Source organism: Leptopilina boulardi, unplaced genomic scaffold (genome assembly GCF_019393585.1).
Source record: "Leptopilina boulardi isolate dan_hultmark-lab unplaced genomic scaffold, ZJU_Lbou_2.1 LbouV2_78, whole genome shotgun sequence".
NCBI classification, from domain to species: Eukaryota; Metazoa; Arthropoda; class Insecta; order Hymenoptera; family Figitidae; genus Leptopilina; species Leptopilina boulardi.
In genome coordinates this window covers 488,576-502,370 of record NW_026138025.1, presented here as the reverse complement: position 1 = coordinate 502,370, position 13,795 = coordinate 488,576, and the positions used below count along the sequence as shown (strand labels likewise).

The following is a 13,795-nucleotide window of genomic DNA, read 5'->3' as shown; positions in this document are numbered from 1 at the left end:
CACGATAAGGTGTGTGTGTGTATATATAGTGTCCGAAAGAATTGCTCCTTGTGACCACCAATTCACCCACTGCTATACTTTTTATTATCGTTTCGTTTTTATTTTTTTTTATTTTTTTATTTTATTTATTTTTTTTTTAGAGGCTCAAGAGAGAAAATTGAACCGCCGAAAAAAATTCAGACTTTTTCTGGTGAAGGTGAAAAAGGATAGTATTTGATTTTTTTTCTTTTTGATTTTTTTTAGTTGAAAAAACAAATTGAAAAAGTAAAAATAAAATACAACAAAAATTCAAAGTAAAAAAAAAACAAAAATCGAAAAAGTACAAGAAAATGGAAATCAAATAAAAAAAATTACAAAAAACAAAGAAAAAAAAAAATATTTCAAAAAACAAAAAAAATTACAAAAAAAAAATAAAAGTAACTAAATTTTTTAGCGTAAATTAAAAATAATTAAAAAAATAAAAATTTTTTATAAATAATTTATTGTTTGATTAACATTTGCGTTTCTCGACGATTTTATTTTCGTATTTTATTTTTAACGTATAGCAAAAGAAAGAGAAAGAGAGAGAGAGAGAAAGCCACTTTAGATCAGAAACAGTAAAAGAAAAAAGTCCTTCATATTTTATGTTATGTTTCAACTTCTTATATCTCTGATTTTTTGACGACATTTGAAAATTGACGAAATTTTTTTTTTTAAACCAACGATCTTTTCTATTATAAATAAAATTTTGCCAAAAAAAAAGTGAGTTCTAAAACCGACTTTTATTTTTTTTTTTTTTGCCAAGATATTATTATATATTTATAAATATCAAAAAGCAATTTCTTGTCTTTATAGAAAAATAACATTCTTTTTTTATTATTTATTTACTTTTTTCAGCTTCAATCAGATTTGTTTTGCCGAGGATTTTTCTTTTGTTCTAATAAATAAATATTTTAATAATTTTTTTTAAAATTTAATTTTGTTAAATTAGAATTTAAATTATTATTATTGTTATTTTTATTATTATTATTATTATTTTTATTATTATTATTATTATTATTATTATTGTTGTTGTTGTATATATTATTATATTTATATTTAGTATTTACTTATTTTTAATAATAATGAATTGTCTAATTAAATTAATATACAAAAAAATTTTAACATTACTGTTAAAAGAGGTTTTTAAAATTTTTTCTGTGCCATTTTGTGCCATTTTTATACCTAGTTTTAGATTTGGCCATTGCAACTTATTTTATATTATTTTATTGGTTTCTTTTTTGTTATATCGATACTAAAACTATTTTAAAAAATTTTCATTGTGCCATTTTGTGCCATTTTTATACCTAGTTTTACATTTGGCCATTGCAACTTATTTTATATTATTTTATTGGTTTCTTTTTTGTTATATCGATACTAAAACTATTTAAAAAAATTTTCATTGTGCCATTTTGTGCCATTTTTATACCTAGTTTTAAATTTGGCCAATGCAACTTATATTATTGGTATATTTTTTGTTATATCGATACTAAAACTTTTTTTTTTTAATTTCCCCTGTGCCATTTTGTGCCATTTTTTCATACCCATTTTTACATTCGCCTATTTTAAATTATTCTACGCCATTTTATTGTTGTATTTTTTATTCTATTGTTTCTATTGCTAATACCAATTTTTTAAAAAAATTTCTTGTGCCATTTTTATATTTGCCCATTTTAAATCATTTTACGCCATTTTATTGTTGTATTTTGTATTCTATTATTGCTAATAAATTTTTTTTTCAATTTTCTTGTGCCATTTTGTGCCATTTTTGTACATTGTTTTAGATTCGACTATTCCAACTTATTTTATACTATTTTATTGGTTTATTTCTTGTTATACCGTTAATGATACTATTTTTAAAAATTTTCCTTGTGCCATTTTGTGCCATTTTTCTACCCATTTTTACATTCGCCTATTTTAAATTATTCTACGCCATTTTATTGTTGTATTTTTTATTCTATTGTTGTTAAAAAAAAAAGTTTTTTTTATAAAATTTACATGTGCCATTTTGTGCCATTTTTAATTACGTCCACATTGCATTATTTTGTAAATATTTTATACCATTTTATTACTATATTTTTTTCTATTATTTTTTTTTTTAATTTCTGTGTGCCATTTTATGCCATTTTTTTATTTTTCTTGTGCCATTTTGTGCCATTTTTTATTTTTTTTTTATTCGTACAATTTAAATTATTTTACACCACTTTATTGACAATTAAAAAAGAAAAAGCAAAAAAATACAGTTTTTAAAAAACCTTGTTTAAAAAAAAAATAATGTATTACTACCAATTTTTGGTGGTAATATAAAAATTGTTTTTTCTCTCTCCTACCCTTACGAAAAGTAATTAATTAGTTGACTACTGTTTTGTTTACTTAATAATTTAATTATATGAATCGTCTCTCTCTCTCTCTCTCACTCTCTCATTCACTCTCACGATTAGGACACACCAGTAACTAAATATTTAGAAACAAAACTTTCATAAACTTACTCTCTCCCCCTTTCATATATATAGTGCCCTCTTGAGTCTTTAACGTTTATCACACGATCCCCAGGCTGTTTGTATTTGAGCCCCTTGAGCAAGTCCTCGACTTTATACATTACACAAATTTACATTTCTCTTCTTGAAAACGGTAGATGAAATGATATCGAGAAAAATTTCCTGACATTAAACAAAAGTAAAATTTATTTGAGTAGTTTTTTTTTTTTATGAAAAAAAAATTCACTATTTGCCAATTTTTTTTCTTTTTGACATTTTATATAATTTGCGGTTTTATTGATATATTTTTTTTTTGTTATTATTAGCGAAGCCAATCTTTCAATTTTTCCTGTGCCATTTTGTGCCATTTTTTCCACTATATTTTGGATTCGTTCACTTTGAATTATTTTATACCACTACATTGGTATACTATTTGGTTCTATTTTTGGTAACATTTTTTTTTTTAATTTTCTTGTGCCATTTTGTGCCATTTTTGTTTCTGTTTTTAGACTCGTCTATATTGCACCATATTATACCATTTTATTACTATTTATTGTTTCCATTATTGCAGAATTCAATTATTTATTTTTCTTGTGCCATTCTTTTTTTAATTTTTTGTGCCATTTTGTGCCATTTTGTGCCATTTTTGTTCGTATATATTGTAATCGTCCACTTTGAATTATTTTATGCCATTATATTTATGTATTATTTGGTCCCATTGTTGAGTATATTTTTTTAAATTTCCTTGTGCCATTCTGTGCCATTTTTAGACTCGTCTATATTGCATCATATTATATCATTTTATTAGTATTTTTTTCTTTTCATTATTTGCAGAATTCGATTATTTAATTTTCTAGTGCCATTTTGTGCCATTTCTTTTTCGATTTTTAGAATCGTTCACTTTAAATTATTGTGCACCATTTTATTCGAGTATTTTTTGTTCTATTTTGTCATTGATACTATTTATTTTCAATTTCTTGTGCCATTTTTTTAAAAAAAATTTTGTGCTATTGTTTAATTTTTTTGTGCCATTTTTTAAATTTCTTGTGCCATTTTTGTACCTATTTTTAGGATCGTCAATATTTTAACTTAATTTATACGATTTTAAAGACATATTTTTTGTTATATTGTTGAAATCGAATATTTAAATTTCTTGTGCCATTTTGTGCCATTTTTGTACCTGTTTTTAAATTCATCTATATTGCAGTATTTTAAAACAATTTTTTTTTATACTATAATATTGTCATTGAAGAACATTATTTAATTTTCATGTGCCATTTTGTGCCATTTTTGTACCTTTTTTAATTTTTTTTTTTATACCATTTAATAAGTATATTTGTTTGTTCAATTATTGTTGATAACATTTTTATTAATTTTCTTGCGCCATTTTTTATTAATTCACTTGTGCCATTTTATGCCATTTTTGTTTTTTTTTTTAGATTTGTTATATACTATTTTATTTCTTTTTTTTCTTATTCTAATGTTATTGAAACCAAATTTATTAATTTTCTAAATTTTTTTTTTCATTTTTGATTTTTTCTTTTTCTTTCACTAATTTTTCTTTTTTTTTTTGTCCAAAGTTGAAAAGAAAAAAAAAAAGAAAAATCATACAGTCTTTTGAAATTCTCAACGCCAAGTGAATTTATTCTATTTTTAGCGACACAAGACCACGCCTCATCATTGTCGTACTGTCTTCCGGAAAAGGGAAACAGAAACCGGAAGTCGATCGACAGCCAGTGTCTAAGGCAGGGTTTCAGTAGTTAATATCCACCCTACGATATTATCTTATGTCTCGCACACGAAACTTTACTTATAAATGTCCTTATCAAAATTTGCAAAAAAAAAAAAAAATTTCTTAAGTTTCCTTTTTTTAATAAAAAAAACTTCATTGACATATTATTTTTTCTTTGGTCAAAAATTAGAAAAAGAAAGTGATAAAATCATTTTTTCAAATTACCAAAATTGAAAATTTCTTTTACAATCCAAATTTTTTTTTTTTTTTAAATATATTTCTTTTTCCCGCCAAAAATGTAATGAAAAGAAAGAAAAATTATTTACTTAAAATAGAATATACATTTTTTTAAAAATATTTTTGTAAGAATTTTTGACAAAAAAATAAAAAAAAAATTATTTTTTCAAATTTTTTCAATTATCTACATTATCATTGTAGGATAAATATTTCTAGATGGTATTATGAAGATGCAAAGACTTAATGAAAATTATTTATTATTATTTATTATTATTTTTTAATATTTTTATTATTATTGTTATTATTTATTACTTATTAATTAATTAATTAATTATAATAATTACTAATAAATAATTATTATCACATAAAGATAAAGTAGATAATTGTAAAGATATATTTTATTTTATAATTATTATATATTTTATATAAATAAATATTTAAATATAATAATAATAATAATAATATAAATATTTTATATTTATTTATATTTTATTTTATATATCTTATTCTTTCGATGATAAAGTAGGGAAATAAAAAATAATTCCACTGTCGGTAAGTCGGTAACTTATCCTCATATGATAAAGTAGAAAATTACAAAGATTTATCTAATTACCATAAAATCACTAAAAAAAAAAATTTAATAAAAAATAATTTAATACTTCTAAATTGAATTTAAATTGTGTAAATAAATAAAAAAAAAATAATTAATAAGTCGATAATGTAGAATATAATTTATCGACAGTGGATATATTTAGCAATTACAGCGCTAGAGGGCAACACTTTGTTATATTAAAATTATTTTAAAAATTAAAACTATTTTTTTTAATAAAAAAAAAAAAAGAATACTTTATTTATAACAATCATTTGTTTTAACCAAAAAAAATTTTTTTTTTTTTTGATACTTTTTTTCTAAATTCTAAGATAACAAAAAAAATTATTATCAACGAGAGTTAAAAAAAAAAAATATGGTGTTTGTAATTCGTCGCGATGTCTACAGATGGCGACACAAGAAAAATTCACAAAAATCAAAAAAATCTTTTCCACCTTCAAATAAAAATGAAAAATTAAATTTACAATTTGGCTCATATTCTCTTTGCAAAATAACTCCAATTAATTCAAACGATTGTAAAACTGTTCCAATTTTTAAACAAAAAAATTTTGTCACTAGGTAATTTAAAAAAAAAAATTATTTTTCATATTTTTAATATTAATTTTTAAATAAAGAAAATTAATTTTAAAAAAATTTATAAATAATAATAATAATAATAATAATAATAATAATAATATTAATGATAATAATGAAAGTTTTAAACGGTTCGAGAAAATAATTTTTTTTTTCATTTAAATTAATAATAAAAATAATAATCATAATAATAATAATAATAATTCAATAATATTTTATAATGTCAAAGAAAAAAAGATAGAGAAAATAATGTACGGCTTTTTGGAGAATTTGTAAAAATTTCAAAATTAAAAAATAATATCGGTCCTGGTTCCTATGATATTGTACAATGGCCAGAAAATTTTTTAAATAAAACTGGTTCAAGTGTGAAAAAAAATTTGGATTTTGGAACAACGTCACGATTTTTGAAGAAAGTCAAATTCTCAACTCCTGGTCCTGGTAAATAATAACTAAAAAAAAAAAATTATTTTATTTTAATTTAATTCAATAAATAAAAATAAAAACTTATTAATTATTATTTTTTAAAATTTATTTTAAATATTATTTAATTTATTTTTTTTTTATTTTATTTTGAATATTTATTATTTTTTTTTGTTATAATTATAATTATTATTATTTTTTAAATTTATTTTAATTATTATTTATTTTTTTATTTAATTTTATTATTATTATTATTATTATTATTATTATATTTTAATTATTATATTTTTATTTTTATTAATTTAATTCAATATTCATTTTATTGTAACAAAAAAAAAAAAATTCTCTCTTTTGCTCGCATACAAATTATATTTAAATTTTTCAAAATTTTTAGGTTATGTTGGAATTAATCATAATCCTTATTATTTCATTGAAAATAAGAAAAAACAAGGTGTTTCCAAATTGCCAACTTTTGAATTTGATGGATTGGCCCCGAGAATTCCAAAAATAAAATCCACTTCATTGGCCCCAAATAGGTAAACAGAAAAAATTATAATTTTTTCTAAAAAAAAAAAAAGAAGGAAATTCTAAATTTTTTTTTAATTCGAAAAAAATTCAGTTCTGAAGACAAAAAAAAAAAAAAAAATATTATAAACAAGAGAGAAATTAATAAAGAAAAAAAATTTACGTTTATATTAAAAAATAATTTAAGTCGTGGCTGATGGCGTTTATTCACGTAATATTTTTTGTATGCGAATGATCAGGGTTCGATTCTTCCCAGAGGTAATTTTTTTTAATTTAATATTATTATTTGCAGATACAAGATTAAATATCCCAATAGTTTGGATAGTTTTATTGAGAAAAAAACTGGTAAACGAGGACCCTATGATTTATTTACTGGTAAAAATTAAATTTTTTTTTAAAAAATTGTTTTTTTATTAATTTTTTAATTTTTTTTAAATTTAAAAAAAAAATTTATATTTTATTTAATAAATAATTATTTATTTAAAAACAAAAAAAAAATTGAATTTTAAAATTAGGACCCAGGGATTATTCAACTGTAAAGGGATATTTTATCGCTCCAGTAATTTTCGAAAATTCTGATTGGCCAAAAAAATTGCCCGGCGAAATTGAAAAATTATTTCATAAATCAAATCATTTTAAAGGTGTTTTTGGCAAAAATCCACGGTATTTTTTTTTTTTTTATTTTACATCAATTAAAAATTACGTAATTTATTTATTTATTATTTTTTTTTTTTTTATTAAAATTTTTTAAATTAATTTTTAATTCTATTTTTTTTTTTTTTTAAATATTGAAAAAATTTTATTTTTTTTTTAATACAAAAAAAATTATTTTTTTTTCATACAAAAAAATAATCTTTTATCAAAAAAAAAAAAAATAGTTTTTTGATAAAAAACATTTTTTTTAAAAAAACCAAAATTTAAATTTTCTTTTTTTTTTGGTCCAGTTTTCCAAAATCGGAACCAATTGGACCAGGACCGAATCACTATGAATTGGAAAATCGAAAACAAACGAGAATAGTTAAAAATAATAATTGCGCATTTGGAAAATCGCTTGAGAAAGAAAAAAAATTAGGTTGCAGGGAAATTCGTCCATGCCCGGGACAATATAATTTGGAAATGAAAAAAATAATTCACGGTTCGGGATGGAGGTCAATTTTTAAAAGTAAACTTCCCAGGATAAAAAGTCTCGTCAAAGAGTCCTACAACAGTTTTTGAAAATCTCCCCCCCCCTGCCCTATAAAAAAAACTTAATTCCGGTTTAAAAAAAAAAAAAAAAAAATTTTAATTAAAAATTTTTTTTTGTTTTTCAAAAAAATATTGCTCTTAAATCCAGTTTTTAAAAAATAGTTTTTCAAAACCAAAAATGTAGATTTTTTTTCAAAAATATTTTTTTTTTTAATATCTGCCCATAAAAAAAAAATAACAGAAAAAAAAAAATTTTTTATTTTATTTATTTTTTGAAGAAAAAAAAATATAAATAAAAAAAAATTTCTCAAAGTTCGTCACTGCACTTTACTTTAGAAAATCAAGGTCAACATTGTTAAACTGGAAAATTTATTTATAAACGCTCTCCAATGTTTGTCTTTTTTTTTTTTTTTTTTTAATTTTACGCTCTCATCTTATTATTTTTCCTTTTTTTATCATTAATTTTTTTTTTTTAATTAATTAAACAAATAGAAAAAATAATAAAAAATCGAAAATAAATTCGAAAACATAAAATATAAAAAATGTATTAATATAAAAAGTTTATCTATTTTTGAAAAATCTAATTTTTAAAAAATAAAATTGAAGAAAAATAATTATTAATTAACAATTTTTTTTTTTCGCTTTTTGAAAAATCGACTTTTTTTTGGTTGTAAAAATCAAAGAAAATGAAAAAAAAAAATCTTTTGGCATTTCAAGAATGTAATGAATGTTAAATTCAGAAAAATGGAAAAATTCTCTAACAACATTTTTCAAGACTCTCAAGGTCACTGAAAATAAATTAGGTCAGCCATGACGTCCTTCTCATTCTGAGAAGGAACAATTTTTGACAATGTACCCCATGGGCCCCTTAGAATTTCGTTTTTGTCTCCATCAAATTCCATTTTTTATTTTTCACACTGAGAAAGAGAGAGAGAGAGAGAAAATAATAATAAAATAAATTTTTTTAACTAAAATTTTTTATTTAAAATTTTTTTATTATTATTATTATTATTATTATTCAAATTTTTCTTTAAATACTTAGCTAAATATATATATATATATATATTTGAAATTCAATTTTGTTTAAATTTTATTTAACAAATTTTTTTTTTAATTTTTTAAAAAATAATAAAATAAATTTTTTTTTTAAATAAAATTTTATTATTATTATTATTATTATTATTATTAAATTTTTGTTTAAATACATAGTTAGTTAAATATATATATTTTTTTTTGAAATTTATTTTTGTTTAAATTTTAATTTAAAAAGTATTTTTTTTTTTGGAATTTTTTAAAAAATAAAACAAGATTTTTTTTTTTTTTGAATTATTTTATCATAAAAATTTTTTTATCTTAAAAATCATTTTGTATATAATATTTAGTGTATACGTAGACAAAAAAAAAAAAAAAAAAAAGAAAAATTTGGAAAAAAAATTTTTGTGTCATAATTCAAAAATTTTTGCTGAAAATCACTGAACAATGAATGCGCACAACACAATTTGGACCCATTACTGGGTCACAGGGGCAAAAATTTCTTTTCTACGTTCACCAGCAAAACGAAAGAGAAAAACCCGCAAGGTCTTGTAAATTTTATATTGGGAAAGTTATAAAATTTTAGTTTTTCCACAGAGAAGAGAGAGAGAGAGAGAGAGAGAAAAAAAAAAAACCGGTAGCTGCATATAAATTAAATAGTGAATTTTGAAATTTTTTTTTTTCACCACAAAATTTTCTCTTTTTTTATTTTATTGCCCTTCGGTTTTTTTTTCAGCAAAGAAGTCAAATATTATTATTATTATTATTATTATTATTATTATTATTATTATTATTATTATTATACGCGACATAAGTCAATTGATTCTGTAAATCATTATTTTAAGAAAATTAAAAACTAAAAATTTCCTCTTCAATTAAGAGGATTTTAACTAATTTTTGTTAAAATTTGTTTTTTGAAATAAAAGAAAAAAAAATTTTCAAAAAACACTAAACATAGAAAATTAACGAATTTTTTTTATAATATACAAAAAAAAAGTATTATTTCCTCTCAAATTAAGAGGATTTTTCTTTCTTCTAATTATTTTTGTCAAATTAATGAGACTTTTCGTTTAAATTAAAACAAAAATGAATTTTAAAAAACTTTCATTTTTCCGATTTTTTTTTTTTTTTTTTTACTAAAAAGTATATATTTCCTCTCAAATTAAGAGGATTTTTTAAATCTAATTCTCTTTAAAAAATTACAATTTTTCATAAATATGATATAAAAAAATAAATTTGCAAAAATATTAAAATTATTATTTTTTTTTTTTATTTTTACTACGAATCACAAGAATATTCCTCTCAAATTAAGAGGTATTTTTTTTATCTAAAAAAAAAAATTTAATTTATTAAAAATTACAATTTTTAATAATATAATATAAAAAAAAGAAATTTGCATCACATTGAAATTATAATTTTTTTTTAATTTTTACACAATAATATTCCTCTCAAATTAAGAGGATTTTAATTTTTTTTTATTTTTGCAAATACAACACAAAAAATTTACAAAAAAACACTGAAATTATAATTTTTGCAAATTTATTTTAATATGCAGACAACTGTCTTTTTTTTACTGATTAAAAGAATATTCTCATTTATAGAGGAATTAATAAATTTCATTTTAAAAAAAGAGGTAACTTTAAAAAAAAAAAATTTTTTTTTTAATTATAAATATTATTTCAATATCCTCTCTAGAATGAAGAAAAAAAAATGTTATGAAATATTCTCGTTTTAAGAGGAACAAAAAAAGGAAATTAAGAAGTAAAGTATATTCCTTTTAATTTGAGATTTTTTTTTCTTTTACTATGATTTTTTACATATACAGGAAGTCTTAGAATTAACTTTGTATTCAAAATTTTTTTTTCTTTTTTGTTTTTTTTTTCTTTTTTTTGTTAAAACGATATGGAATTTTCATTCTTGTCAGAATGAGATTTTCTCAGGGCGGATTTTTTAAAAATATAATATATACAGGTATAATATATATATATATATATATATATAAACAAGATTCGAGATTTTGCCGAGTCATTTCTTCGGCGATCGAAAAGTTAAGTTCAAAAGATATTAGCCGCAAAGACCGGTAGCACTCATCAGTTCATTATTTATTACAGACGTCATCACTTTTTCGCAAAATTATTAATATTATTATTATTATTATTATTATTATTATTATTATTATTATTATTATTATTTTTAATATCATAATTTTTCATTTTTATTGTTATTTTTTATAATAATTTATCACTAAATATTTATATTTAAACGTGTATATATATATAATACTCTTCGTTTGAGAGGATTTCCATTTTTTTTCCTCTCAAATTGAGAGTAAAGTCTTTTTATATATACTAAAGAACTATATTATAATCTACTAAATAATTATACTTGTGTTGTATACTATAAAAATGAGTTTCCTCTCTTAACAAAAAAATTTATTCCTCTCAAATGAAGAGGATTATTTTCTATACTCTAAAACCTAGAATATTATAAAAACTATATGGTTATACTAATATACTAACTAACATGTCTACATATATAAAAAAATTGTATTTCTCTTTTTTATAATTAAAATATTAAAATTAATTGTTTCCTCTCAAATGAAGAGGACTGTCTTCTAAACAAACAAAAAAAAAAACTATATACTATTCTGAACTAAAAATAAAAAAAAATACTTTACTAAATAATTGTACTAGACTCTGTACTAATAATAGTAATCGATTTTTATAATAAAATTTATTCCTCTCAAAAGAAGAGGACTATCCTTCGCTATACTTAAAATCTTTATTAAACTTAATTGTAATATACTAAAAACTATGCAAATAGTATACTAAAAACTGTAATATACTATGTACTAATAAATTAACTACTGTGTACTTTATGCTAAAAATAAAATTCCTCTCAAATAAAGAGGACTAACTTCTATATTAAAAAAACTACATTATTATATACTAATTACTATATTATTATATACTACTATCCACTAAGAATTATACTATATTTAGACTAAAAAGAATAATCGTTTTTTATAACAAAATTCATTCCTCTCAATCGAAGAGGATTATAGTTTATAATAAAAAACTACATTATTATACACTAAGAACAAAAGCATACTGTACTATTATCCATTAAGAATTATACTACCTATATACTAAAAAAAATAATCAATTTTTAGAATAAAATTTTTTCCTCTCAAACGAAGAGGAACTGTATACTAAAACTTATACTATACGCTTTACTATAATGTACCAAAAACTATGTTTAACTGTACTAAAATAACTATACTATATATCCTATATATACTAAAAATAATATTCGTTTTTTTAGAATAAAATTAATTCCTCTCAAACGAAGAGGACTAACTTCTATATTAAAAAACTACATTATTATATACTAATTACTACATTATTATGTACTACTGTCCACTAAGAATTATACTATATCTACTATATCCAAAATGAATAATCGTTTATTATAACAAAATTCATTCCTCTCAATCGAAGAGGATTATTGTTTATAATAAAAAACTTCATTATTATACACTAAGAACAAAAGCATTCTGTACTATTATTAAGAATTATACTATCTATATCATTTTTTAGAATAAAACCCATTCCTCTCAAACGAAGAGGAACTGTATACTAAAACTTAAACTATACGCTTTACTGTAATATATCAAAAACTATGTTTAACTGTACTAAAATAACTTTACTATATATCCTATATACTAAAAATAATATTCGTTTTTATAGAATATAATTAATTCCTCTCAAACGAAGAGGACTAAATTCTATATTAAAAAACTACATTATTATATACTATTATTTACTAAGAATTATACATACTATATCTATACTAAAATGAATAATCGTTTTTTATAACAAAATTCATTCCTCTCAATCGAAGAGGACTTTTTTTTATAATGAAAAACTCCATTATTATACACTAAGAACAAAAGCATACTATACTATTATCCATTAAGAATTATACTACCTACACTAAAAAAAATAATCGTTTTTTAGAATAAAATCCATTCCTCTTAAACGAAGAGGGACTGTATACTAAAACTAATACTATACGCTTTACTGTAATATATCAAAAACTATGTTTAACTGTACTAAAATAACTATACTATATATCCTATATATACTAAAAATATAATATTCGTTTTTTTAGAATAAAATTATTTCCTCTCAAACGAAGAGGACTTTCTTCTATAATAAAAAACTATATTGTTATATAATAATTACAACATTATTATATACTACTATCCACTAAGAATTATACTATATCTATACTAATAAAAATAATCATTTTTTATAACAAAATTCATTCCTCTCAATCGAAGAGGACTATCTTTTATATTGAAAAACTACAATATTATACACTTAGAACTAAAGCATACTGTACTATTATCCATTAAGAATTATACTATCTATACTAAAAAAATATTCATTTTTTATAACAAAATTCATTCCTCTCAATCGAAGAGGACTATCTTTTATATTGAAAAACTACATTATTATACACTAAGAACTAAAGCATACTGTACTATTATCCATTAAGAATTATACTACCTATACTAAAAAAATATTCGTTTTTTTTAGAATAAAAATGAATTCCTCTCAAACGAAGAGGACATTCTTCTATATACACAAAACCATTAAACTAGACTATAACCAAAAAATTATACATTCTATTAAAAATCCAATATTTCTCTTCTATTGTTAAAAATAAAAAAAAAAACTTGTCCTCTCAATACAAGAGTAAATATATTAATTTAAAATTTAAAATTTTAATTTCTCAGAAATATTAAAATGATTTTAATATAGCTTTCTGCCAAAAACTGAGACACGCTTCTCCTGTCATCCATTTCAGTGAGAAATCGATATATATTTTCAAACATTTTGAAAAACATCTCAATTTGACAGTGTCACAACAGGACATCAATTGACGTAGACATACAGAGACATTGTGAAGAAAAAAAAA

General features: G+C 20.5%; 1 protein-coding gene across 1 annotated transcript; it reads left to right on the top strand.

Annotated features, from left to right (window-relative positions):
• Positions 1–5,338: 5,338 nt before the first annotated feature.
• LOC127290660 (uncharacterized) lies at positions 5,339–8,092 on the top strand. Its single transcript, XM_051319398.1, has 6 exons — positions 5,339–5,632; positions 5,877–6,085; positions 6,462–6,603; positions 6,885–6,967; positions 7,108–7,255; positions 7,537–8,092. The coding sequence occupies exons 1-6, from the start codon at positions 5,430–5,432 to the stop codon at positions 7,805–7,807; spliced, it is 1,056 nt and encodes a 351-aa protein (XP_051175355.1). The 5' UTR covers positions 5,339–5,429; the 3' UTR covers positions 7,808–8,092.
• Positions 8,093–13,795: the final 5,703 nt, after the last annotated feature.

What these genes read in the sequence shown, in the direction of transcription:
- LOC127290660 (XM_051319398.1), top strand. Translation starts at nt 5,430, where the DNA reads ATGGTGTTTGTAATTCGTCGCGATGTCTACAGATGGCGACACAAGAAA. An exon ending in ACTTCATTGGCCCCAAATAG is followed by an intron (nt 6,604 to 6,884) that starts GTAAACAGAAAA and finishes TATTATTTGCAG; the next exon opens with ATACAAGATTAAATATCCCA. An exon ending in ACCCTATGATTTATTTACTG is followed by an intron (nt 6,968 to 7,107) that starts GTAAAAATTAAA and finishes TTTTAAAATTAG; the next exon opens with GACCCAGGGATTATTCAACT.